Source organism: Penaeus vannamei, chromosome 16 (assembly GCF_042767895.1).
Source record: "Penaeus vannamei isolate JL-2024 chromosome 16, ASM4276789v1, whole genome shotgun sequence".
In the NCBI taxonomy this organism is placed as follows: Eukaryota; Metazoa; Arthropoda; class Malacostraca; order Decapoda; family Penaeidae; genus Penaeus; species Penaeus vannamei.
In genome coordinates, this window is record NC_091564.1 from 30,038,315 (window position 1) to 30,065,814 (window position 27,500).

The 27,500-nt window shown below is 38.4% G+C and overlaps 2 protein-coding genes across 4 annotated transcripts in view; one reads left to right on the forward strand and one right to left on the reverse strand.

Moving 5' to 3' along the window:
- Window positions 1-11,354, forward strand: part of Droj2 (DnaJ heat shock protein family (Hsp40) member A4-like) — an 11,982-nt gene extending 628 nt beyond the window's left edge. For both annotated transcript variants that reach the window (XM_027357065.2, XM_027357066.2), the window contains exons 2-9: window positions 5,339-5,478; window positions 5,795-5,973; window positions 6,831-6,996; window positions 7,102-7,224; window positions 7,442-7,596; window positions 9,069-9,187; window positions 9,404-9,569; window positions 9,746-11,354. In XM_027357065.2, the coding sequence (XP_027212866.1) occupies window positions 5,347-5,478; window positions 5,795-5,973; window positions 6,831-6,996; window positions 7,102-7,224; window positions 7,442-7,596; window positions 9,069-9,187; window positions 9,404-9,569; window positions 9,746-9,896 (1,191 nt within the window). In that variant the 5' untranslated portion in view covers window positions 5,339-5,346 and the 3' untranslated portion in view covers window positions 9,897-11,354. The remainder of the gene's footprint in view (window positions 1-5,338; window positions 5,479-5,794; window positions 5,974-6,830; window positions 6,997-7,101; window positions 7,225-7,441; window positions 7,597-9,068; window positions 9,188-9,403; window positions 9,570-9,745) is intronic.
- A 7,884-nt stretch (window positions 11,355-19,238) lies between these two features.
- Window positions 19,239-27,500, reverse strand: part of LOC113805976 (ATP-dependent DNA/RNA helicase DHX36) — a 23,480-nt gene continuing 15,218 nt past the window's right edge. For both annotated transcript variants that reach the window (XM_027357064.2, XM_070131371.1), the window contains exons 12-22: window positions 27,258-27,356; window positions 26,872-27,080; window positions 25,580-25,657; window positions 25,256-25,442; window positions 24,654-24,855; window positions 24,335-24,523; window positions 23,794-23,966; window positions 23,384-23,454; window positions 22,280-22,518; window positions 20,557-20,697; window positions 19,239-20,306 (exon numbers count right to left, since the gene is read on the reverse strand). In XM_027357064.2, coding sequence (XP_027212865.2) covers window positions 20,127-20,306; window positions 20,557-20,697; window positions 22,280-22,518; window positions 23,384-23,454; window positions 23,794-23,966; window positions 24,335-24,523; window positions 24,654-24,855; window positions 25,256-25,442; window positions 25,580-25,657; window positions 26,872-27,080; window positions 27,258-27,356 — 1,768 coding nt within the window. In that variant the 3' untranslated portion in view covers window positions 19,239-20,126. The remainder of the gene's footprint in view (window positions 20,307-20,556; window positions 20,698-22,279; window positions 22,519-23,383; window positions 23,455-23,793; window positions 23,967-24,334; window positions 24,524-24,653; window positions 24,856-25,255; window positions 25,443-25,579; window positions 25,658-26,871; window positions 27,081-27,257; window positions 27,357-27,500) is intronic.

Below are 27,500 nucleotides of genomic sequence, written 5' to 3' on the forward strand. Positions count from 1 at the left end.
TTTATTCGAGTCATGCAACCAACATGCTGTTCATGATTAGCCTTCCTAGAAATCATACAGTTCATGGCATTTTGAATTTTTAGACTTTTAATTAACTAATTTTGTATCAAGTCTTATCTCAGATCTGTCATTATCTTGGAAAACGATTGCATAATTATTGGCGTGTAGTTTTGTTGTCCGCTATTATGATTGATTTTATTGTTTACTAGAATTGAAGGTCTTTGATAAATTATATTAACAGAGGCATAATTGCTTGTTTATCACATGAATGCTTTTGTGTGAGATTAGTGTACAGCAATAGCATTGAAAAGGTAGATGTAATGGATGTGTTTTGAGGATAAAATAACCAAAGGGAATACAAGTGATGTTTAGCTGTGAGGTTGTGTTGCAGTGAAACAGGAAACTGGTATCACTGTACTTTGTTTAATCAATTTATGACTGCAAAGTGCAAGGAGATCCCCCTTAAGTGACTGTGGCCAATTAATGTACTTAGTGCAAGTCCTACTTCCAGCATTAACACTTTATAACCTGAAAACTGTGCATGGCCACTAGAGCTAGGGACAACAGCCTGGATTTCTTTTCTTATTTTAATGCCTTCCATATTTTAGAGGGTGGCTAAAGTGACAGAGAGCAGTGCACAAAGATAAGGGGAATGGACACTGCCATCTTAGGGATCTTAAGAAATAGTCAACAACTTCATAGGTACAGCTGCTGCGACCTCACACAGCCAGAATGCTTCATGTCAAGTTTTCTATAAGTTTGTACTAAGTGATAATAAAGAAAAGAGTACTGGATTGCTTCCACCCCACTGTCTCTAAAAGCTGTGTCGCTCTCGGTAGCAAATACCTTGAGGGTTAGTTATTATGGAATGTTTTCTGATATTTTCGCATAATGGATCGTGATTTTGGTATTGTTTGATTCCTATTACGCTCTAGTTGACAAATATTAGAAATTATTGCACAAAAACTCCCCTGAACCCCCACATTCTTGGCGTGAAAGGTATCAGGGAAATTGCAGGGATAATATGAATAATATTGTCTAGTACCGGAGGCTGTGCCTCATGCAAACCCCATAGGGAAAACAAAGAATCCTGTATGACAGGGAAGAGCGTATGACCGCCATGCAGGAGAGCTTTTACCATGTCTGACCGATGCTCTCTCCTGATGTGAATGCCTGGAGAATTCTTTGTATTCCTGGGAGGGGGTGGGTGGGCAGCAATCCAGGGGTCGCAGACAATATAGTGACTGATTCTGTGAATATTATTCATATTTTACCCCACAATTTCCCTGGTAATATTTCATGCCCTCCCGTGCTATTGGGACCAAGCTTGTTGCTAAGAGGGGAGTTAGGGTTGGGTTTCCCTGCAACAAAACTTAAATATTTGCATTATAGATGGAAAAGAAATCCAATGCTACTAGTATTGTCACAATCTGTTAGGCAGACATATTATTCCAATAATTATTGAATTGGTCTTGGTAATTTTTAAATTTCAGTCATTCTACCTTGTTCCTTGTTTCAAGTTTTGCCATTGTAATATGCATGAATCTCTTGTTTTCTATTACAAATGATGTAAATGAAAATATTTGTAGAAATTGTAACCGATTGAAGCACCCTCAAGAGACAGTCCCACAACCAGGGTATCATACAAACCCAAAAATCCCAACCAAACCTTTCCTATGTTCTGTACCCTGTACACCCCCCCCCTCTTTACTAGCACTTTGTGCTAACTTATAGAAAATGTGACATTTAAAGCTTTACTCTGAGGGTGCTTTGGACTTTGTCTCTAAGGAGCAATATGCAGCAGATATTTGTGTCATTTCCCAGTACATATCAAGCCGCAGCAGCTGTACTTGTGTTGTTTCTCTTTCTCCCACACTCTCTCCTTTCCTCTCCCCTCTCCCCTCTCTCCTCTCTCCTCTCTCCTTTCTCATCTCTCCTCTCTCCTATCCTCTCCCCTCTCTCCTCTCTCCTTTCCTCTCTCCTCTCTCTTTTCCTTTCCCCTCTCTCCTTTCCTCTCCGCCTCTCTCCTCTCTCCTGTCCTCTCCCCTCTCTCCTCTCTCTTTTCCTCTCCCCTCTCTCCTCTCTCCTTTCCTCTCCCCTCTCTCCTCTCTCCTTTCCTCTCCACTCTCTCCTCTCTCCTTTCCTCTCCCCTCTCTCCTCCCTCTTTTCTCTCCCCTCTCTCCTCACACTTTTCTCTCCCCTCTCTCCTCCCTCTTTTCTCTCCCCCCTCCTCTCCTCCCTCTTTTCTCTCTCCTCTCTCCTCCCACTTTTCTCTCCCCTCTCTCCTTTCTCTCCCCTCTCTCCTTTCTCTCCCCTCTCTCCTTTCTCTCCCCTCTCTCCTCTCTCCTTTCCTCTCCTTTCCTCTCTCCTCTCTCCTCTCTCCTTTCCTCTTTCCTCTCCCCTCTCTCCTCTCTCCTTTCCTCTCCCCCTTCCTCTCTCCTTCCTCTCTCCTTTCCTCCCCCTTCTCTCCTCTCTCCTTTCCTCTCCTCCTCTCTCCTCTCTCCTTTCCTCTCCCTTCTCTCCTCTCTCCTTTCTTCCCTCCCTTCTCTCCTCTCTCCTTTCTTCCCTCCCTTTTCTCCTCTCTCCTTTCTTCCCTCCCTTCTCTCCTCTCTCCTTTCCTCTCCCCTCTCTCCTCTCTCCTTTCCTCTCCCCTCTCTCCTCTCTCCTTTCCTCTCCCCTCTCTCCTCTCTCCTTTCCTCTCCCCTCTCTCCTCTCTCCTTTCCTCTCCCCTCTCTCCTCTCTCCTTTCCTCTCCCCTCTCTCCTCTCTCTTTTCCTTTCCCCTCTCTCCTTTCCTCTCCGCCTCTCTCCTCTCTCCTTTCCTCTCCCCTCTCTCCTCTCTCCTTTCCTCTCCCCTCTCTCCTCTCTCCTTTCCTCTCCCCTCTCTCCTCTCTCCTTTCCTCTCCCCTCTCTCCTCTCTCCTTTCCTCTCCCCTCTCTCCTCTCTCCTTTCCTCTCCCCTCTCTCCTCTCTCCTTTCCTCTCCCCTCTCTCCTCTCTCCTTTCCTCTCCCCTCTCTCCTCTCTCCTTTCCTCTCCCCTCTCTCCTCTCTCCTTTCCTCTCCCCTCTCTCCTCTCTCCTTTCCTCTCCCCTCTCTCCTCTCTCCTTTCCTCTCCCCTCTCTCCTCTCTCCTCTCTCCTTTCCTCTCCCTCTCTCCTTTTCTCTCCCCTCTCTCCTCTCTCCTTTCCTCTCCCCTCTCTCCTCTCTCCTTTCCTCTCCCCTCTCTCCTCTCTCCTTTCCTCTCCCCTCTCTCTTCTCTCCTTTCCTCTCTCCTTTCCTCTCCCCTCTCTCCTCTCTCCTTTTCTCTCCCCTCTCTCCTCTCTCCTTTTCTCTCCCCTCTCTCCTCTCTCCTTTCCTCACTTCCTCTCTCCTCCTCTCCCCTCACTCCCCCTTCTTCCATCTCTCCTTCTCTCTCCTCACTCCCCCTTCTTCCATCTCTCCTCCTCTCCCCTCTCTCCTCCTTCCATCTCTCCTCCTCTCCCCTCTCTCCTCCTTCCATCTCTCCTCCTCTCCCCTCTCTCCTCCTTCTTCCATCTCTCCTCCTTCTTCCATCTCTCCTCCTCTCCCCTCTCTCCTCCTTCTTCCATCTCTCCTCCTCTCCCCTCTCTCCTCCTCCTTCCATCTCTCCTCCTCTCTCTCCCCTCTCTCCTCCTCTCCCCTTTCCTCTCCTCCTCTCCTCCTCTCCCCTCTCTCCCCTCTCCTCTCTCCCCCCTCCCCTCCTCTCCCCTCTCTCCTCCTCTCCCCTCTCTCCTCCTCTCCCTCTCTCCTCCTTCCTTCTCCCCTCTCTCCTCCTTCTCCCCTCTCTCCTCCTCTCCCCTCTCTCCTCCTCCTTCCATCTCTCCTCCTCTCCCTCTCTCCTCCTCTCCCCTCTCTCCTCCTTCCATCTCTCCTCCTCCTTCTATCTCTCCTCCTCCTTCCATCTATCCTCCTCCATCCATCTCTCCTCCTCCTTCCATCTCTCCTCCTCCTTCCATCTCTCCTCCTCCTTCCATCTCTCCTCCTCCTTCCATCTCTCCTCCTCCTTCCATCTCTCCTCCTCCTTCCATCTCTCCTTCCATCTCTCCTCCTCTCCCCTCTCTCCTCCTCCTTCCATCTCTCCTCCTCCTCCTCTCCCCTCTCTCCTCCTCCTTCCATCTCTCCTCCTCCTCCTTCCATCTCTCCTCCTCCTCCTCTCCCCTCTCTCCTCCTCCTTCCATCTCTCCTCCTCCTCCTCTCCCCTCTCTCCTCCTCCTTCCATCTCTCCTCCTCCTCCTCTCCCCTCTCTCCTCCTCCTTCCATCTCTCCTCCTCCTCCTCTCCCCTCTCTCCTCCTCCTTCCATCTATCCTCCTCCATCCATCTCTCCTCCTCCTTCCATCTCTCCTCCTCCTTCCATCTCTCCTCCTCCTTCCATCCCTCCTCCTCTTCCTCTCCCCTCTCTCCTCCTCCTCCTCTCCCCTCTCTCCTCCTCCTTCCATCTCTTCTCCTCCTCCTCTCCCCTCTCTCCTCCTCCTCTCCCCTCTCTCCTCCTCCTCCTCTCCTCTCTCTCCTCCTCCTCTCCCCTCTCTCCTCCTCCTCTCCCCTCTCTCCTCCTCCTTCCATCTGTCCTCCTCTCCCCTCTCTCCTTCTTCCATCTCTCCTCCTCTCCCCTCTCCTTCCATCTCTCCTCCTCTCCCCTCTTTTGGTAACTTATAGAAAACATGACATTAAGAACTTTACTGTGAGGGTGCTTTGGACTTTCTCTGATCAGCAATATGTAGCGGATATTTGTGTCACATCCCAGTACATATGAGTCCACAGCGGCTGTATTTGTGTTGTTTCTCTTTCTCCCTCACTCTCTCCTTTCCTCATTTCCTCTTCCTCTCCTTCTGTCCCTCCTCTCGCCTTCCCTCCCTTCAGTGAATTGCACGAGTTAACCCCTTGCCACCGAGTGGCATGAACATACATGCCATGGCTGTTGGGGACAGAGTAGCAGGTGGCATCGTATCACAACCATTCCTGCACCGTTGGCTCATCGGAGGAAGCATGTTTTTCTGATATTAGCAGCTTCATTTCTGTGGTAAAGCTTTTAGGCATTAGCACCTACAGTGAAAATAAACCTTCAAATTATTGTCATATAATTAAAAGTTAAAGCAAGATGAAAGCTTTTAGGTGCAGAATGTCGCTCACAAACTCCTGAACAAGCCAGGCGCAAACAGGGAAACTCTTAATGCAGACCAATAATCCTGCAATCATGTCCACTTGCCAAACTTTTTTGCCCAGGGTGATTGGGTTCAAGACCATGTAAGAGATAGTCCATACAACAGTTTTTGGTAACAAGTGAGCCCCAGAAGGGAGATTACATGATTCTTTATTTTTGTTTCAGAGACCAAGATGGTAAAGGAGACTGGTTATTACGATATTCTAGGGGTGAAGCCCACAGCAACAACTGAAGAACTTAAGAAGGCGTACAGAAAACTTGCACTGAAGTATCATCCTGATAAGAATCCAAATGAAGGAGAAAAGGTCAGATTACTGATACTCATTACTACTTTTCCATCTTTCTCATTGCTGGCTAGTGTGTGGCATTTCATTAGCTTGCAATTTCAATGAAAAGTTTGTCTAAATGTTTTTAGTTTCTACAGGGTCACCAGAGTTTTCATAAATGTTTAGCACTAAGTTTAATTCCATTGTTTCTCTTCAACAATTGAAAATGTTATTAAACAATTTCTTTCATTACTATTGTATTCTTAAATCTCGACTTAGGTTGATACTTGAGAACTCTATCATAAATGTGGTAATTAAAAAAATTGATAAATAAAATTCTCTTTTTTGCCAACAGTTCAAACTGATTTCACAAGCTTATGAGGTACTGAGCAATGAGGAAAAACGTGCAATTTATGACCAAGGTGGAGAACAGGCCCTCAAGGAAGGCGGCACTGGAGGCGGTGGCTTCACATCACCAATGGATATCTTTGAGATGTTCTTTGGGGGTGGTTCAAGACGAAGCAGAGAAAAGAAGTAAGTTTGATAACATTTACCCATTGGATCTGGATGTTTCCTTGTCATCATATGGTGCAAAATATGGGCATTATGCTTTTTAGGTTAGCCACTGTGACTAGTGCGCGGCTGAGCATGAAAATAACATCCTCCCTCACGGGCAGTACAGTCCAAACTTGTTTACTGATGAAATTAATGCAAATATCCCTTCCTACATGCCTAATTACCCTCCAAGAGATATGTGCACTCAAGGCGAGTCTTTCCTGGTACTGCGGCCTTCAGCCAAAATGCCCACAACTGCAAGTTAACGTCATCACGTTCCATAGTCATATTTTCCCATGTTGTCATGGCAAGCAAATTTATTTTAAGATGCAATGGTCATGTTGTCCTATTAGTAAAGTTTAATTCTCTTAAGTATATAAGATTTTGCAATTAGTTTTCCCAAAAATTGTATTGGGGTGGATATCTAGACTTGGTATATTTAACCCAGTAACAACGGGTGTCCCACATATGAGACACCCGAAAAAATAAACATTGCCGGGTGTCCCACCATTGTGATGCTGTATCGGGGCTCGCGCTCCGACACGGCAGCGGGCCACAGCTGGCGCGCAGGCAGAGTCTGGGCCAGCCCCGCGCGCCAATTTTGTAACCACCCAAAATCTTATATTTTCGGCTTCAAAATATACCGGCGGTAATGGATCAATTTCTTACTTTTGATATCATTGTGGCTGAAAGTGTAGCTTTGCAATAATTTCTTTATCTGTACCGAGAATTTAAAATCTGCAGTTAAATTTTATAATTCATTTTATTTTTAGGGACTGTGCATCCATACACTTAAGTGTTCTCTTCAGTCTCCTCACAATATTTTCCCATTTCAGGGTTAAGGATGTCATCCATCAAATGAGTGTTTCACTGGAGGAGTTGTACAATGGTGCAGTCAGAAAGCTAGCACTGCAGAAGCACGTTATCTGCAGCAAGTGTGAGGGGCAGGGTGGTAAGAAGCCCCCAGAGAAGTGCCCTTCTTGCCGCGGAACAGGAATGCAGGTACAGAGTTTTGTCATCTTCGTCATTTCTATTGTTACTAATGATTTAGTAAATAGATAAGGAACTATATTTTATTACTGTAAACATTCAATTTTTTTCCCTTAGGTCCGGATTCAACAATTAGGCCCCGGCATGGTGTCACAAGTGCAGAGTATGTGTGGCGAGTGCCGTGGTCAGGGAGAACGCATTAATCCTAAAGACAGATGCAAAACCTGTGAAGGCCGGAAAGTATGTGTTCTTAATCTGAGTTCTGTGAGAACTTAATTGATCGAAAATAATTCTTGCAACAATAGGGAAATAAGAGATAGAAAGGGATTGAAGACAAACGTTCACAATACTAGATTAATCTGAAGCATGTGTGAAATTTTAGAAAAGTGAGAACATCAGCTGAAGAGGATAGCTTGACAAAACATTTATATGTATGCACATATCCCCTCTCCAATAGGTTGTTAAAGACCGCAAAATCCTAGAGGTTCATGTAGACAAAGGCATGGAAGATGGTCAGAAAGTTGTATTTTCTGGCGAGGGTGATCAGGAACCTGGCTTAGAACCTGGTGACATCATCATCGTTCTGGATGAGAAGGAGCATGCAACTTTCAAGTAAGTTGAATAAAAATGTAATGCATTTCTTTAATGGAATATGTATGAATTAGAAATTAGTATGATGAAAGATCTAGCTTCAACACAGGAACTGTAATATTAAAAGGGTAAATTATTCTGCTTAACCCTCACACATATTAACCAAATTTGTTTTTCTTTTTTTGCTGTGAGTCTGCTGTGACTTTCAGTACAAAAATAATTTTATTTTAACCCACTAACGACAGGTGTCCTACATATGAGACACCAAAAAAAATAAATATTGCCGGGCGTCCCACCAGTGTGACGCTGTATCGGGGCTCGCGCTCCGGCGCAGCAGTGGGTTGCAGCTGGCGGGCGGGCAGAGTCCAGTGCAGCCCCGCCCACCAATTATGTAGTCGCCCGAAATCTTTTATTTTTGCCTCCAAAATATACCGTTGTTAATGGGATAATGTTAACAGTGATATTACTGATTAGTTTTCTTGATACTTTAGACACCTTACTATAAAACACTCAAGTTTGAGGCATTTCTGTTTAAAAAAAAAAAAAAAAAAAATCCTGTCATCATTTAACTCTACCATTTTCACAAATGACAGTCTACATTCATGCTCTAGTGGTCTACCTATGAAATGCTTTATAGGTATGATATTATGTAGATGATGGTTTCCTTATCAGATATTTATTGCTATTACTATTACTATTTACTTGCTTGTGGAGTGGTACTTTTTGGCACTTTTGGCATGTCGTGTCTTGATGATAGGTCAAATGACTTACAACCAGAAAGAATAAAACTAGGGTCACACTAGTTTTCTCTCCTGGAATCCATACACAGCCTCCCCGAAGTCAGATCAGCTGACAACTCAAAAGCTGTAGCTTGCCAGACTTCGGCATGGCTATCTAGGGATCCCAGGACAGAAAACTAGTGTGACCCTAGCTTTAGAGAGAGAACTCAAAAATTTCCTTTGCTATCAGATTTCTTTTTGCAATAATGATGTTTGTTTCATCAGCATTGCTTATGCTATTGCTGCTCGATTTTTGATTATGCCTATTTTTTGGCACTTTATATCCCCAATGGCATAAACAAGCATTTTCCACACCAAGCAGTGTCAAACGGATTTAATTTGTCATCTTAATGCAAGCTTCTTGTGATATGTAGCACTTTTCTAAACAGTAATGTGTTGCTGGAGGACATAGAATATGATATTCTAGTCGAACAAGAAGAACCCATAAAATACTATGTAGAGAATTCTTTCTTTTCCAAAACAGTTTTGCTGCCAAGATCTTGTTCCCATTACTTAGCCCCCAAAATGGATTTCCAGCTGCTTAACCCATTTACAACAGGTGTCCCACATTTGAGATACCCAGAAAATAAACATTGCTGGGCATCCCGCTGGTGTGATGCTGAATCGGAGCTTCTGCTCCAATTCCATCGCAGGCTGTGGCCAGTGCAGATTCCAGGCTAGTGGGTTAATGTTGCCTACTTTTTTCTTTTTCAGACGTGTGAACAGTGATCTCACAATGCAGATGCACATTTCTCTTGTAGAAGCATTATGTGGATTCCAGAAGCCTATCAAGACCTTAGATGACAGAACCATTGTTATTAGTGCAATCCCAGGTAATTTGTGTTCAGTTGCTTTATTGAGTGTAACTTGTATATGTTAATAAGAGAACAGTAATTTCTAGGACAATATTGATGATGAAAAGTACAGGAGTGAATGATGTTCAGAATTTTAGGTCATAAATACATGTACATGTGCCATATTATTTATTTATCTGTTGTAAATTAATCATGACCCTTAATCATTGACTTAATCATGATCCTTCTTTACAGGTGAAGTAATAAAGAATGCTGAAGTGAAGAGTGTCCTTGGTGAGGGCATGCCTCAATACAAGAATCCATTCGAAAAAGGACGTTTACTCATTCAATTCTTGGTGGACTTCCCACCTCATATTTCATCAGATCGTATTGCTAAGTTGGAAAAAATATTGCCTGCAAGGTAAGATTTCTTAATTGAATAGTTATTTCTGTGGCTTTTGGTATAGTCACAAAATAGTAAGCATCAACATATTACTTTTTTTATTGAAGATTTGGAGATGGAGGGGGTTTTAGGCCATATATTATGATTTAAAAAAAATACAAATAAAAAAGATGAAATCTTGTCTTGCATTTCAGGCCTGAAGTAATGATTCCAGATGATTGTGAAGAATGCGAGCTAGCTGAAATTGATAGGTCACAACGAAGCCGACGTCACAATATGATGCATGATGATGATGACGACGACCACGGGCCAAGGCAGCAACATCTACAGTGTCAGACCAGTTAGATCTCTATTATGAGCTATATTCTGTATTTTATTTTCATTTTTATCCCTTTATTTTTCTTCTTTCCATGGAAAGGCCTTTGGAAGTGAAGTGTTCAGAACATACAATCTAGATCAGAAACCAAGTTGTAGAAGTAATGGCAAAAAGTGGTTTTCTGACACTCTTCATTTCAAATGAAAAGCAGTTTTAGAAGCTTGAGATTCAAGTGTTCACAGGGTTTGAGCAAGCATTTTAAAATGCTTAACTGAAACATTTATGAATACTTAGAATTGTATATTATGAAAGCAAAGTCCAGGATATAATATTTTGTTTACTGTACAGTGAAAATGTATCACTTCAAATATCTAAAATTAAATCATGACAGGAAAAAAACTTAGTGTATTATTGTACCAGCTGTGTAGAATAAGGTGATGATTTTTTTTTTCTTAATTTTCTTACTCATTTCAGTTCTCTTCAAAATTGTTGCTTAACTTTTCTATGATGGTTACTTTTTCCCTTTTTTATGTTCATCTTTGATGTTTTGCACATTTTATGTAGATAAAGAGGGGTAAACACCATTTATTTATGTACATATTTCTCATATATTCCATTGACACATTCATGAAGTTCAGGCTTTTATCTCCTTGTCAAGGATTAGGCACTTTGAGTCTGCCTTGTACAGTTGTGATCTTGAAATGAACTTGGAATATACATTGTGAAGTGGTTAGAAATTTAGTGTTATCCTTCCATTGTCCTGAATATATAAAAAGGTCAAAGCTGTGTGTGTGTAGTACATTGATCATTTATTATTTTCATAGTATGGAAATGGAGTAAGGTACAAGGTACATTTTCTAAAGTGAGAAAAGGTATGAACATATATCTTCAGTGCACATACAAGTGTAAAACAAGATGATGGAGGTGCAAAAGGTTTATAGAAATTGGAAAAAAGTGAGGAAAGCTGGATGACAGAGAGAACTTTTAAGATATTTTTAAACATTCTGTAATAATTGCAATGACACACCATTAGGCTTCAGTGTGCAAGCAACAAGTTCGGAATCAGTGACTTGCTCAAGTTCACAGGGAGGCAGAGGATCAGATAAGTGTCTTCAAGTGCAAGGAAATACATTGTTCTCATACATTGAAATGATCTGTAGTGGTTAATGAATATTTTGCTTGTATAGTAAGAATGAAGATACAAAATAGATGTAATATTTATTATACCTATTTTTTAACAGTCAGTTCATCCAAATATTTTTACTGGTCCAAGATCTGGCTAAAGGGAACTTGTACTAGTTTTTTTTTTTTTTTTTTTTTTTTTTTTTCTTCTTCTTTCATTTCAGAAATCTTTGCCTCAAGTAGAATATTGTATCAGCTTTTTAATCTGTGAGTTTAGAATGATTTGCAGAATGATAGTGGACCTCAGAATGTAAACTACTATATCACATACACAATGTGCTGTTCACATTAAATGTTTTTCTTAACCTAATAGTTTGTTAATCCTGATGTTAAAAATAATAATGGTATTAAATGGTTAAAATTCTTGTGAGGGGTGTATATTATAATATAAAGTTGACATTATCTATTCATGGGCACTAACCTTTTTTCAACCACTTTGTTTTGTCTATCTATATCTCCCTCCCACCATCAAACTACTGTTTGATATTTATATCATAAAAGTTCAAGTTCCTTAACCCAATGGATCTGGGTGATGTGATCTTCACATGAAAAAAATTGGCAGAGAGCCAGGTGATTGGAATATGCAGTAATGAAAAATTCAGCAGAGGGCTGGGGTAACAAATTACTCATCATGGATACACAAAGCTCTTTGTGAAAAGAGTTTGTGGGCATTTAGGAAGGGACTTTTCTTTCCACTAGTAAATGAGAGTGGAACGTTCCAACCATGAACTATGGCTGATTGAGCGCCTGATCTAGGAAGGATACTATTTCCAGGATCCTATTCCTGGCAGTCATGACCAGCAACACAAGGTATGCTACTGATAATTGAACTCATAAATATGTAGCACAATGTTACTTGCTATTGCACACAATTATGGACTGCATAGGGGGGATAATGTGGAGTCTGTTCAATGGATATGATTACAGTTTTATATAGTATAAATGCTTGCTCATCATCATGAGATAGGAGTTAGAAGACAGATTGAGGTCTAATGTAAAGGATCACCCCTACCTTTGAACTCTGTCATTAACTCTTTTCTTCTCCATTCCCCTCCCAAAACCTAGTTCGTTAGGAGACGGGGACTGAGACCTAATGTAAAGGATTACCCCTACCTTGGGCCTCAGCCCTTGCCTCAACTAATTTTGCTTGGTCCTTTCTTCTCTTTCCTCTTCTGTATCTTCTTTATTCTCTTCTATCCCATTCCTAAGGTGTGAGAGCCGTGATGAAAGGATGAAAGGCTGGCTTTTGCCAGTCACGAACGGCATCCAGGAGCCATGGGCATGGTATTCCCTTGGTTAAAGCCCTTACCCCTTATGGGGACCCTGAGGTAGACGGTTTCTTTTCCCCTAGCTCATTCAGGCTCATCATGGCCAGTAATAAAGATTCTTTACCCTTAACAGCGGCATTAAGGCTTGCCCCATCATCAAATAGCTTATCTGAATTTGATTTTGATGGTTTTCTGATCCCTGCCCCTCCTTTTACCACGGCTCCGACCACTGATGCCAATACCCCCTCTTTGACGCTTATGAACAACTCTAATCATTCTGAAACATCGACCCAGGTTATTACTCAACCCCTAGAAAATACCTCTTCCTCATCCCCAACATTCTCCTCTTTAATCACTATTCTTCATTTACTTCCCTCCTTTCCCTTTTCATTACCATACTCTCCAACAACACCCTCTAATCTTTTATATCTAACACCCTCCCCTCTCCTGGGATTCTTCTCTTACTCTTCAACAATTGTCTCTATTCTTCCTTGAACATTTTTCCTATACCTTCCCTAGTGACAGATACACTGTAATTCACTCAATCACCCTACCCTACCCTTTATACTAATTTCTGCTCTAATTCACTTGCTTCCCTATTCCTTCTTTTCACTACCCTGCTATCCTTATAACATTCTTAAACCTTTGATATATAACACATTTTATCGTAATCTTTAATTCTCCTTTGCCCTTTCCGAAGCAATACTTTACCATAGTGCTACATGACTTTTGATGTCTAGCACATTTATTTTCAAACATTAATTAATTAATTAATGATTCTCCATTCCTTTTCCCTTTCTTCATCCCCTTCTCTCCCCCCCCCCCCAATCCCTTGCCTGTCGTTGTCGTGGAGGGCTTAGGAGACAGGGACTGGGACCCAATGCTAGGGATCTCCCCTACCTTGGGCATCAGATCTACTCAACTAATTTTGCATGGTCTTTTCTCCCACCTGCTCTTTCATTTCTGTCCCTTCTCCAACCCCTTCTACTATCCACTTCCTAAGCTGTAAGAGCCGTGCTGAATGGATGATAGGCTGACATTGTGCCAGTTCTGAACAGCCTGAGGGAGCCATGGGCATGCTATTCCCCTGTTTTTGTTGTCTAGCCCTTACCCTCCAAAGGGACCCTGAGAGGTGTACCGTTTCTTTCCCCAACATAGTCAAGGCTTCCCATGGCCAGTAATGAAGATGTAATACCCTTATTAGGGGCAATGAGGCTTGTCCCTTCATCAAATACCCCTACCAATTCCAACTCTCCTGGTTTCCCAACCCAAGGCTCTCCTTTCACCACTACTATGAACACTGCAACTACTACCCACCCCTCAATGCCTACTAGTACATTATTCTCCACCTCTCCATAATTCTACCCCCACAACAATACTCCCTCTTCCACACATCCCCGTCCTTCTACCATCCCCAGCTCTACAAATATTTTAAATACTCTCTTTAGCCCACCCAAATGGAACTGATTTTTTGTGATCCCCCCTACAGGTCCTTACTGTCTCCAAAAACAAGTAGGCAAAGTCCCTTTCCATTCCCAACCTGATCATTCCTGTCTCGTTAGTTACATCTGAAACCCAAGCTATAGTAATATCAAAACTAACTGATCTCTCTAGCAACCCATTCCTGCAGAACCTCATCCAACCCTTAATACTTGTACCGGAACTGTGTCTATCTCCCCAGCAAACTGCCTTGTTGATACCGAAGATTGGTCAGATTGTGAAGAAGACTTAGTCGCCTGCCTCATGGACCATGATGTGATATCAGTACAAGACCCCCACCAACATTGCCAAAATTATTTTCCGTACACATGACCTTACCTTTAATATCTAAATTGGTGGAGAATCCCTCCCTGTCCGACCGTATCAACCTCTTCCCTGTCAGTGTTAAAACTGTTGGCATTTAGGACATCCTGGCAAACACTGTTCCACACACCGATACCCCCTATGTGCCCAACCTGGTCATAACCAATCAAACTGTTCTACACTCTCACACATGTGCTAAATGAAGCAGCCCCCATAAAGTATTTTATAGTGGCTGCCCCACCTACAAGTTTGAGTCTGAGGTGGCAACTCTCAGATACAAACTTGGTCTCACTCTGTGTGAAGCCAGACAGGAAGCACATCAATGAGTTTTCTCTTATACTCCTACTCCAGTAATGTTGTTCTCTACACTCTCCCCTATACCTACTTCCCCACCTCCACTTCTACTTCCTACCCTTCCCAGTCAAATTCTTTTACTACTCTAAATCCTTCCCTTTCCAATTCTCCAACACTCACTGTAACTGTTATCATTCATAGCTCTCCTTCTTTGGAATATTCACAGTTCCTGTTTTCACATACCTGATCTTCGTTACATCTTTTGTTCTTATAATCCATCCATTATATGCCTCCAAGAGACTTTTTTACACATCCTCCTATTCCAATTCCAATTCTTCTTTCTCAGACGCACACATATCCTTCATTTGATCTAATTCCCTTACCTAAACCCACCATAACCCATTAACTCATCAACTCCTTTACCCTTTCAATATTACTCTAGATAGTTGACGCATGGCAACTACCACCATTCACTACCCTTTACTGTGCCCTCATATAGCGCTATATGACCTTAGATGTCTAGCACATTTATTTTGGTTTTAACCAGTAACCATTCATTCCCTTCTTCTGTCCACCTACTAACCTATAGCGCTCTACAACCTTTGGCATCTAACATGTTTTGTCATGATCTTTAACTCGTTGTTACCCTTTATGCTACAATATTTGATCATATTTTCATGCTGGATTTGTCCCCAAGCCTCACCCTATCACTGATTTTTTATGACACTAATGACTGTAGATGTTGACACAGCAGAAAATTTTCAATAAATAAAATCCATTCTGAATAGCCATTGTACCCTGTTTGCTCTCCCCTCTCTACCCTTTTTACTACCATACCAACTTACAGCACTCTACAATCTTTGACGTCTAACATAATTTGTTCTGATCATTAACTCACTCTCACCCATTTTTGCCACAATACTTTATAATAGTGTGGTATAACCTTTGATGTCTGGGCCCTTTTTTTTTTTTTTTTTTACCATTAATGATTCTGGGAATCCACAGATATCACATTATGAACAAAAAAATCTTTGGGACTTTGCCCTCAAGCCTCACCCCTTTGCTATATCTTGAATACATCTCTAATGATCTTAGATATTGATGGGGCAGAAATTTCAAATTCATAAATTTAGAAATTTAATATAAAGGGGAGCCAAGGAATATCGATACCCCACAAAAGTGTTCAAATGGGCTAATGGCTGAATTTTAGTGTTTGAGTAGCACCAGGATCCAATCGGTAAAAACTTGTATAATTTTACTTGGGAACATACTCATACCTCTTGTACTCTGTAGTAATGTGATTGGAATAGAAATTACAAGAAACTTTAACCATTCCAAAATATGCTAGATGTTACTCATTATCCCCACAGATTCAACGTTAATGGTAATTGTGATGTACAGTTTCACAATATATTCGATTTTGTATATTATTCTAATGAAACTTCAAATCAAATATGTCCTTTTATTTTGTATTTATTCAAATCATGCTATTTTCTCTTTTTATATTTTCCTATTATCTTCAGGTATGTTGAGGTTATAGTTTCAGTTGCATAATGTCAATGTACTTTTTATCAGACTCTTACAATTTGATGAACATTCTGGGTTTTATTAAGGAATAAAGTTCCAATGGTTAAATGACCGTATTGGAGATCTACCCAGATTGGCAGATGAACCATGTCCTTGATAAAGATATTATTTATCATGCCCAAAAATCCCAGTGATTGGACCAGCATATGCCTCAGCATAAATTGTTTAGGGATTCATAGTTCACCACAAAGCAGTGATTTTGTTATTGTTATATATATATATATATATATATATATATATATATATATATATATATATATATATATATATATATATATATATATATATATAAAATAAACAAACAAACAAACAAACATTTAGCAGTCAGTTCTCTTCACCTACAGTTACCATTTTCATATTAAGCTTTAAAATTAGATTTATACAATGAAAATCACTGTGGTCTTACCTTGACTCTAGTAAGGATCAAAGCACCTACACAATGTAAAAAGAGCTTTGTGTTGTGTGATACCTGAATTACTTTTCAACAGATCCTATGGTAATTTTTCAGCAAAAATTGCTCGTCGTGCCAAAATTAAGTTACATGCATTTTCAACGAATTTCAGAGTCTCCAAATCTTCCCTGGCCCACCTGCTAATGCTAAGGTGGTAGCAACCAATTTCAATGTCCACCAAAATATGATTTTTCAATCTTACCTTAGAAAATCAGCAATTGTGACATAACAATTAGATATAATTAGAAAAAAAAAAAAAATGAAATTTAAACATTTCACATATGAGACCAACCTTCATTTTTTTAATAACCTAAAAAATCTTAGGTTTTGAAAAAAACAATAACAAAGAACTTTGGTATACAAATAATAAGAATGATATGCCGTTCATATGGAGTATTTTCTTTTCTATATGTTTAGATAATCTTTCATCAGTTTCATTCTTGAGCAAAATGTTTTGAACATGCAACCCTCACCCTCCCCCCCACCAAAAAAAAATGGGGTTAGGTTTCCCAAATGAGCCAGATTACCACCAAAAATTCAATGGAATATAAGTTAGGCCAAGACACACCTCAGGTAAAAATTTAATTAAAATCTGTTCATAACTTTTGGAGATCGTGATCTAGATCCCCACCAAAATGTAATGGTGTCAAAGTTAGGTTATGACGGACCTCAAGTGAAAATCTCATGAAAATCTGCTCATAACTTTTTAAATTATCCTAAACAACTAAACGAAGAACATATATACAATCAACAAACAGACACAAATGGAGGTAACAATATACATAAACATAAGATCATAGAATACATCAAATGATCTGTATGTACTTGAGTATCTTATATATATAGTTTTACACCACCCTGTATTATTTGTACATCTGTATTTCACAGGAGTGTTGGTGTAAAAGGTGTTTCATCCCGTAGAGTCACAAGGCTTGGGACCCTTACCTCAAAAACAGGTGCACGTGGCATTTGTTAACAAAACTAAAAAAATATGAAGAGGAAAAAAATCATATTTCCATATATTACATTTTTATGTGCAGCACACGCAATTTTAGTCCGAAATAAATGTATTATTGCTCATTTTGTAGCTAGATCATACATCTACTGCTTATTCCACATAGTTTTTGTAATTTTTTTTCATGTGCCTCATGTAAAAGTGACCTGTATAGAAGAAAAAAAACTTTTTATGGTGTTTAAAAAATTTCTACCAAAAACTAGACAAAAGGTTCTGTTCAAAAATTCAGAATGCCTGTGTTTTTTGTTGTTGTTGTTTTTTTTGTTTTTTTTTTGGGGGGGGGCAGATTTTAGGGAAGTTTTCATAAATGGTCAATGTATGTCAAGAAACCCCAAATAGGTGTGACCCTACTATAGTATATGGTACTTGGTGAGATACTACTGCTTACTAGGAATTTCCGCAAGACTTCAGAATGCAAATGATAAAGGATTATCTTATAGGGAGATTATTCTTCTATTTAATTTTGTTACTACCAAAATATTTATGAAAATACACGAAGAACAAAAACTTTCAATATTTCAAAACGGTACCTTTGTAGTTTTCAAAAGCTGTACCACACAATTTCTGACCAAAATAAACATTGTATGGTTCATTTAGTAGGTGAATGATAAATCTAGTGTTTGTTTGTCTCATTTTGTTTTTGCATTTTTTCCCTGTGCTTCTTATAAAAATAACATACATAAAAAAGGACTTTTTTTTTTGAAAAGTCAGTTATGTCAAATTTTCACAAAATCAAAAAAAGTGTTTCAGCCAAACACTAGATTTAGGATGATTCTGTTCAAAAATTGCATCAGAATGCCTGTGTAATTTTTTTCTGGAAACTATCTAGTTTTTGAAACTCAATTTTTTTACTAGTCAATTTTGAAAAAAAAATTTTACCTTAAAGATCTTGCTAAGGTCTAAATAAAAGGGTGCAAAATTGGCAAGAAAAGTTGAAAAATCAGAAAAAAACAGACAGTCACCTTAAGGTAATCATATCAGTAAATACGAATGGTTTTCAAGGTAAACACGAGTTAATGTTATGGTGAAAAACTAGTGAAATTATTGTTAATTTTAAAGTAATGTGATGGTTATATTCTATTTATATGAAAATCCAAAACTTCAGTTTTGAATACCCAACATGAAAGAAGATTGAGTTAAGAGTTATTTCATTTGCTCTAAACTTGTATAACAGTCTATCCATGCCATCCTGTTTCTGATATTTGCAGTAATTTAGTTAGCATAGCAACTTCCAGCACTTCAACTAACCACAAACACATGTAATGGGGCCAAGACATATCATGGATCACATTATCAATTCCTCCCACACAATCTTTGTGTGTCCATTTTACGATTCTTTCCCTGTTCTTGCCGTGCCACTAATATATCAGTTTGCTAGGTCTCCTATCACACAGACTAAGCCTACTTCAGAAACACATGCCTTCCACATCAAATCTCTTGATAGAGAAATACCACATCAGATCTCTTGATAGAGAAATAATTAGTTAGTGTGTCAAAACAACTGTCTATTGATATGACTTTGCAGAATGAAAATCTTAACCCCAGACATTAATTTATACACAATTTTATCCAGTCCCCTATTCTCTTTTGTTATAAATACACAACTCAACTTCATTATCTTTTCCCATGTTTGGTATAGCTCAAACTGAGCTTATTCTTTTTTTTCAGAAGATAATGCTCTGTTTATTTCAAGCTTAATGAAAAATAAAAAAAATGTGATCCCTTTACACCAATGATTTGGATCAAAAGGGTAACTGCAAACTCTAAAGGTTGAACATCAGTTTTAATTTTTTATTGATGTCCAGCTTAAATTACTATATATATAGAAAGAGAAATTCCTGGGTGAATAAGATTTAATGCATGCAGTTTGGTTGATGTACACATAAATATATGGATACAAAAAATATTTGAAAATAAGTGAATGCATTTTCTTTCCAAAACTAAGACTCAAAATCTGCCTTGCAACCTCAGATCATGTCATACCTTTAATTCCTAAAATCATGAAAGTGAAAATAGGCCTTCTACAATGAACTGAAGACTATAAGACATTGTTTGATTTACTATGTGAAAAAAATGTAACTTTCATTATACTAGGATGGTGAAGCACTATATATGTTTAATTCCTTTCAACTCTACTTTTGTGTTAAATAGTATGTAAGAAACATAAAGCAAATTTTAACATACAGTTTGTTTAGCATAAGATTTGAATCATTAACGAATAAAGTTATAACCTTAAGTAACAAGCCTAATACAACAATTACATAAAAAAAAATTCAGAACACTGCAGCCTGAAGTATTGGACAAACCACATCGATCAACTTTTTCATATTCACTTCATATTCTAGAACCTTAATGCACCATTTTCAGAAACAGAACTTCAATCTTCCACAATTAATCATAAGAACTGGAGACTGCACTAGGTAATGTATAGGCATAAGAGGGGGGGGATGTGCATGGGTATGCATATGCACATGTGCGCACGTGACCCCCCCCCCACATACACCACATACACACATACATACATACATACATACACACACGCACACACGCACGCACACACACACAGAATAAATAATTCTGCATTCCAAACTGACTATTTAATCCAAGAGACATAGGCAAATGAATTTCATTCGCTTTTCACTTCTTATAGGATGACTCGCTAATCATCCCCATCATCATAATAGTCATAGTTGTCCTGTGAGGAGGAAATCTTCTCGCTAGAGATGAGATCTACAATGGTGTGCAGAAGTGCTCCCTCTTTGCTTGATTTATTCCATCGGGTAACACCAGGATGGCTAATTTTATATTCTAGAAGTTCATCCAGCTGAGTTCTTAAACTCTGTAAACAGTAAAAGAAAAACATATGTACTGTACACATAAAATATGAAAAGTCAGATTTGTCATATACATAGTAAAAAGAATGTCCAAATTATTATTAACTTATAATAGGTCAAGGCAGTTCTTTAAAAGGACTTTGATTAAGTGGATGCCCTAATCAACATATTAAAAAATAAAATGCAGTGTGAGGCTAGCGCAGAACACTGAACCTCTAACATTATTATAGCCTTTTGAAATGTACAGCCACTAACCTGTACTAAATGTGCAACATGTCGTGAGCAGCGAACCCTAACAAAGTCATCAACATTGATAACGCCATCAACATAGTTCAACTTCCGGCCAAAAAACAGTAATGGGTAGTTGGGAACCATTGAACTGTCATGTATGTAGACCTGAAAATATACAATGAGTATATACTTTTTACTGTCAAAAATATCTATTCTAGATGGTATGGGACAGAATAAATAATTAGGCAATGAAAGGCAAAATATTGATGGTTTCACATCACATCTTGTAAATCCTGCCATTGAAAAATGTACATTATTCTCATGCATATCATCTACATCAATCCAGATAATGTGACTACCATGTTGGGAAAAAATTGGCTGTGGGTCATTTGATGGGAATATGAAATCATGGAAAAAATTGGCTGGAGACCAGGGTAATTGGAATGCACTGTCATGAAAATTTTGGTTTAAGGCTGAGGTGACAGACATGACTGGCCATTAGTGCATAAAGCTCTTAGTAGAAAATTAGACTAATTGGGCATTTAGATAGGGGATCCAACATTATATCTACTCAAAAACAAGTTTGGAATGTACTATAAGTGCACCAAGGCAGCAAGAGTGCCAGCTCCTGGGAGGACAATATTTCCATTCTCAGGATCCTATTCCAGGAATAGGGATTGAATATTACAAAAATATTTATAAAATGACACAAATAACAAACTGTTACTTATAGCTATTGTTACTGCACAGCTGTAGTCTACATAGAAAAGTGACATGGCATCTAGACAAGGAAAAGAGTCTATTACCATCTTGATATATCATATCAATGACAAATGCAGACCTTTGAAAATGGCAAAAATGTTAAAAAAAATGTCTAGGCAAGCAGTCGTGACACTGTACCTGAGTGTTTGTGTGGGCTGGCCTAAATGCCATACATATGGGAGAGTGCCACCTACGTAAGAAAGCAATGAAGCATCTCCACAATACACACCAATAGTCTGCTCTTCAATACCTTGGAACAGTAAGCTTCTGATCTTCTAGTTTCATTTAATTATTAGGGTACAATGGTCTTTAAAAAGAAATAAAAAAAGAATGTTCCACTGTACACAACCACTTCCAAACAAAAATCATTTTCAAATTGGGCTATCCATCTGGTCTGTTGGCTTGATCTAGTGATGAAGAATCTGGTATTTGAAAAAACTCTTATTTGAAATTTGAAGACTGTCGCTCTCTTGTTCAATGTTCATATTTTATCAAACACATTAGTGTTAATTATCAAAAGAAAGTACAAAATACTTTTTAGTGCATCTTGTCTGAATAAAATTGGATAATGGTTTTCAATGTATCTGAGAAAATGTAAGATAATATATTTCCAAATCATAAAATAAAATGTCAGTATATACATATTACATATACATGCTTACTCAATTACATATACGAGCAAGAAAACATTCACATAATCATTAAGAACCTGTACTATCATTAGGACACAATGGACACACAGAAGGCCAACAGTTTTCAGTTTCACATATTTAATCCCAGAAAGGGAACTGAGTTGGGATATAATATTCATAGAGATTAATTTAGCATGAATAAGCAACTACCTAGAATGAAATTTCAGCCAGATGAAAGCCTCTCTGGACAGTATCAACATACACACACAAACATGTACAAGCAAACTCATACTGATACAATATATAATGATAAATTTATCAAATAATTTTCCTCAAAATACACCCAGACTCACCTTGGAAGACTTGATCTTTTCTCGGTACATGAGCCAAGGAGATTCATATTCCCTCTCCTTCTCATTTACGGACTTGGGGTGTAATGATACCCTGCGCTCATACTGTGTGCGGATGCTACGGGGTTTGTGTGGGTTGGGGCGTCCTCTTTGAGGAAGAACACGTGCAACGTTTGGATATAGGCCACTCGTGATGATGGCACGAACAAGGGCAATATTGTCAGAGTTCCGATTAGCTTCAGCTGTTGATGATCACAAGGTTTCCATTAGGTAAAATGCTCTATTAGGAAAATACCATAAAGATCTCTATTTCCTCATTCCTAAAATAATGGCAGTTTGCTAAAAAATATATATTACAAATTTATCATAAAATCAACTGACAACATGTTTTTCTATGAAGAAAAATGGTATGAATGAGAATTAACATCTTTACAGTACAAAAGATGTAACTGACTGGTTTCTGCTATAAATTCCACATAAATAAATGTATTTCTGATGAAGATGTAGTTATGCCAGATTTGATATCTTCAAATGAAGATATCAGTCTTGGGCCTCCAGGAAAATGTGATGTTTACTATAGTCTTGTTTTATAAAATGTATCAACACATAGATAGCTCCACCAAGGAGTCAATTAGTAGTCTAGGTACCCTCACATGATTTTCCTTCCTTGATTTTTTTTATTAATAGCAATGCTATTATTACTATTGGCATTAAAATTGTTAGTATTATTAAAAATACTAACAGCAATATAAAATCAAATAAAATATTTCCAAATACCAAGGAAAAGGGTAAACAGGTGAGATAGGTCAAACTAATGGGTGACTAAGCACCTGTGTAGCCATCTATGCATAAATACAATTAAATTCATTGTGGGCAATGGCATGTACATGCCATCTCTGGCAGTATCAGATTAATTTTCATTCATATCTTTTTCCACATATGTTACAAATAACACTTCTTATTTCTCATTATTAGGACTATACCACTAAACCCATACAAAAAAAAGTAATAATAATAAATAAATACAATAAAAAACAAACTCACAAATTGATTTCCATTTCTAAACATCACTTCAACAAATAATTTTAGAAGCTTCCTCAGACATACCTGCTTGCGGATCCTTAGAATTTACAAATTTGTGCTCATAAAGGAGACCCATAAATTGTCGCCTCATGTTCCTGAAGGCAAATGAAACCTGTTACTCTTACATAATAAAAACATATAGGAATCAAATCAAATTTGCACAAATTAAAGCTATATTTGGGTTTCAGCATCTCAGGTCCTAAGTAAATGCAGCCATATGTTGCAGTAGTTTTATTTAGTACAATGTCAATCTAATATCCTGGATTAAATTAACATTAAGGTATATCATGGTAATTGTCAGGGTATAAAATAAACATTTCTTTACCATGCTAGCATTTTGTCATGTTCAAAGGCCAGCAAGAATATTTCAAGAAGAGAAACAACTATGCACATTTTGGAAGAACACAAAACTACTCAAAAATTGCTAATTTTACCTCAGTTGTTCAAGCACAGCACTGGATAAGAAGTTGTCCCAGCAATACTCCCTTGCTTCTCTGTGGCGCCATGCATCTTCCCATCCATCATAGACATTAACTAGCATCAAATGATCACTCTTTGTGCCGCGACTCATTTTCTTTTTTATCTCATCTACAATACGTTCTTTTCCCTAAGAGAAGAGAGGGATGTATACAAAGATAAATATGTATATAATACCATCCATGGACATTCATATACATGTCTGTATTTGTTTGTTTGTGTATGTGTGTGTTTTTGTGTTTGTACATTTTTGTGTTTGTGCATTTTTGCATTTGTGTGCTTTTGTGTTTGTGCGCTTTTGCGTTTTTGAGTTTGTGCATTTTGTGCATGTGCATGTGCGTGTGCGTGAGCGTGTCTGTGAGAGTGTGAGTGTGTGAGTGTGTGAGTGTGTATGTGTGCTCGTGCACGTGCGTGTGCGTGTGGGTGCGTTTGTGTGTGTGTATATATAACATCAGGTATAATGGCAAAGAGAATACATTCATCAAAAACAACTATTACCAAGGGAACTGAGAAAGGATCTTTAAATGAGAGAGCTGAGGCAATAGTCAATATGGGGCCCACACAGGAGAATATCGCTGCCATGAGTAGCATTCGGCCAGTCAAAGGGTCCACAGGTAAGCGTGCCAAGTGGAAACCTAATGGAGTCAAATTCTCACTCTCATCCAGGGCATTAATAGCTTGAAGCATCTGAAACCAGAGTGAAAAATATAAGTATTGTGAGTGCAAATACTAATATATCCAATAACTGATGTCAAAAATCAGAAAGAGAGAAGGAACAACACGAGAGACAGAGAAAAGAACTGCCATGTAATCTCACCTCCAAAGATTTGTCAACTACATTTGGATCAGGTGGCATCATGAGCTTTGCCAAAAATGGTTTTGCAGACCCTAAGCGCAGGATCTTCACATGCAGAATGATTTCCTCAAGCCGTGTACGCTGAATTTCTGGCAGAGGATAGTCATCCAACAACTGTTCTCGAGCTCTTGAATAGAGGTGGTAACAGACACCCTCTTGCACACTAAAAGGAAATATTAATATCTATATATATCAAGTCATTATTCTTGCAAAAATATTATCAATGGTATTATCATCAAATACCTATGTTGTTATTATCAATCATCTATAATTTCAGTTATCATGTTCATATATTATTACCATTCCATCTATCATTATCAAATTTAACTAGAAACATCAATATGATGACAATGACAATCATGATAACAATAATAATAACATCAACAATAGCAATAATAACAATAATGATAATGATGATGATAATATCAAATCATAAAAATAACAAGCATCATTATCTATTTCTTATAATTTTCATTGTCATTATTATCATTATCTTTCATATCATCATTATCAATTCTAAGTTTTTTGTATAATAAGTTTACTCTCATGAGGAAAAGACTTACCGACCAGCTCTGCCTCGTCTTTGCCTGGCATTAGCAAGAGTGACCCACTCAGGCAGCAGTGTCACCAAGTTAGCTTCTTTATCATAATTTTTCATCTTGATACGTCCAGCATTTATTACATACACAATATCGTCTATGGTTATACTAGTTTCAGCTATGTTTGTAGCTAAAACAATCTTGCGTACACCTGCAAGCACCATAAAGTTTGATACCTTAAAAACATCAATTTACATAATCTCAAAAGCAAACAATCATATCTTCTCAAATTTACTTCAAAACGATTAAATACAATTCAAACATGCCGAGCAGTCTCATTTACTCTACCTGGAGGTGGTCTATTGAACACTTCCCGCTGGTTGACAGAGGGCATGAGAGAGTGGAGAGGGATAACCAAGTGGCTACCTGCAAAAATGAGTTTGTTTTCACAACACATGGCTCAAAAATTATTCAAGGTAATGCATAATAAGGTATTTGCAGAATTGGAAACAAATTCACATACCAGTATTTATGGCTTGTATAACTAATCTAGACTCTAGGTTTAAAAATAATTAAATGTAACAGAAAATAAGGCCTTTCTAGGGATTGAAAACAAATTCACATATGAGTAATTATAGTTTGTTTAATTAATCTAATAGATGCCTACTGCAATTCTTCTCTATATCAACCACATGCTGCTGGGGATGGCATGTGCGTACATGCCATGCCCATTGTGTGTTTAATTTAGTAATTGTATTTACATATAGATGGCTCCACAAGAATTAAGTCACCAATGAGCCAATTACTAGAACTACCTGTTTCACCTGTTTACACTGTCAGTACCAATACTGTCAATACCAATATAGTAATTGTAATGTTTATAATAAAAATAACAGTGTCAATATTGATAGCATTAGTTAAAAGCATTTTCCTGCTATTTCCAGAAAAGGGGAGGTCACAAGATTTATTAACCTATAGCCGACGGGTGACATGTATGAACATGCCATGGCTGTTGTGGACCAAAGTTTTTCTCCGATAGTACCGGCTTCATTTACATGGTAAAGATTTTCGGCAATGGCACCTATAATGAAGGTAAACCTTCAAAATTATAATAGTTTTATAAATCATAAAAAAATAAAAGCTTTTAGGTGCCAAATGTTGCTCGCAAACTACCAATTGAGCCGGGCGCAAACAGGGGAAACTGCCGATGCGCACCAACAAACCCGTAATTACGCCCACTTGCCAAACATTTTAACCCATCGGCACTGGGTAAATTGACTCCTTTGTGGTTAAGCACAGGCAGAGCCATTTATGTACAGAAACACTTAACAAAACACTACTAAAGTGAAAGCAACATTTACCCATCAGCACTGGGTTAATTTTCACATGGTGCACCTTCAGATTGTATATCCTACACACTAATTTCTGACTTAGTCCCTTATGGTAATTAAAATACAACACCCAGCAAACAGAAAAGATTTTTTTGTCACTACATCTATTTCTATACCTAAAATCAAAGATCAAATAACATTACAAAAAGAAAATAAAAATGTACAAAAACATTATAGGAAGAAAAGAACATTAAAAATCAATAGCACAACATCATGACCCTTCACCTAAGGCAAATCTGCTCCACTTACTTCTAGAGAAACTTCTGTCGCCTTGTATGAGTGAATGTAGCTTGGAAATATCTGCCCAACCTGGCAGGAACACTAGCACAGCTCCGGGCTCCTTACGATTGATGGAACGCAACAACTCAAGCACCAGGTCCAGATTAAGCTTTTCACTTGTCGATTTGTACAGTTCATCTAGGGTGTGGCAGGAGTACTTCCCACTCCTTTCTAAGTTTCTATTACATCGGAAAATATAATAATATTATTTTATTCATTTGATTTACAGCACTTATTGATAAGTTATAAGGGATAAAAAAAAATTATGTACTTGATATATAGTTAGCAAACAAGGAAATGGTGCCAAAAGAATTCAGAGAAAAAAGGAAAAAGATGTTTTGCTCCATTCTACTTACCTGACATATGGTGCTATCATGCCTTCAAATTCATTGTCCTTATGTTTGTTACTTTTTCTCACCCATATTGGTACTTCTCTTTCATCTTCAAACTTGAATCTGAATCAAATAAGAAAACTCTAATTTATTCAAGAAGCTTGTTATATAGCTTAATATTTATGCAAATCACTTTTTCACCTCCCTATTTTTTATTGCATTTCATTTTCATTTTATCAGTTTGTCATAGAGTATAGTTTACAAGTA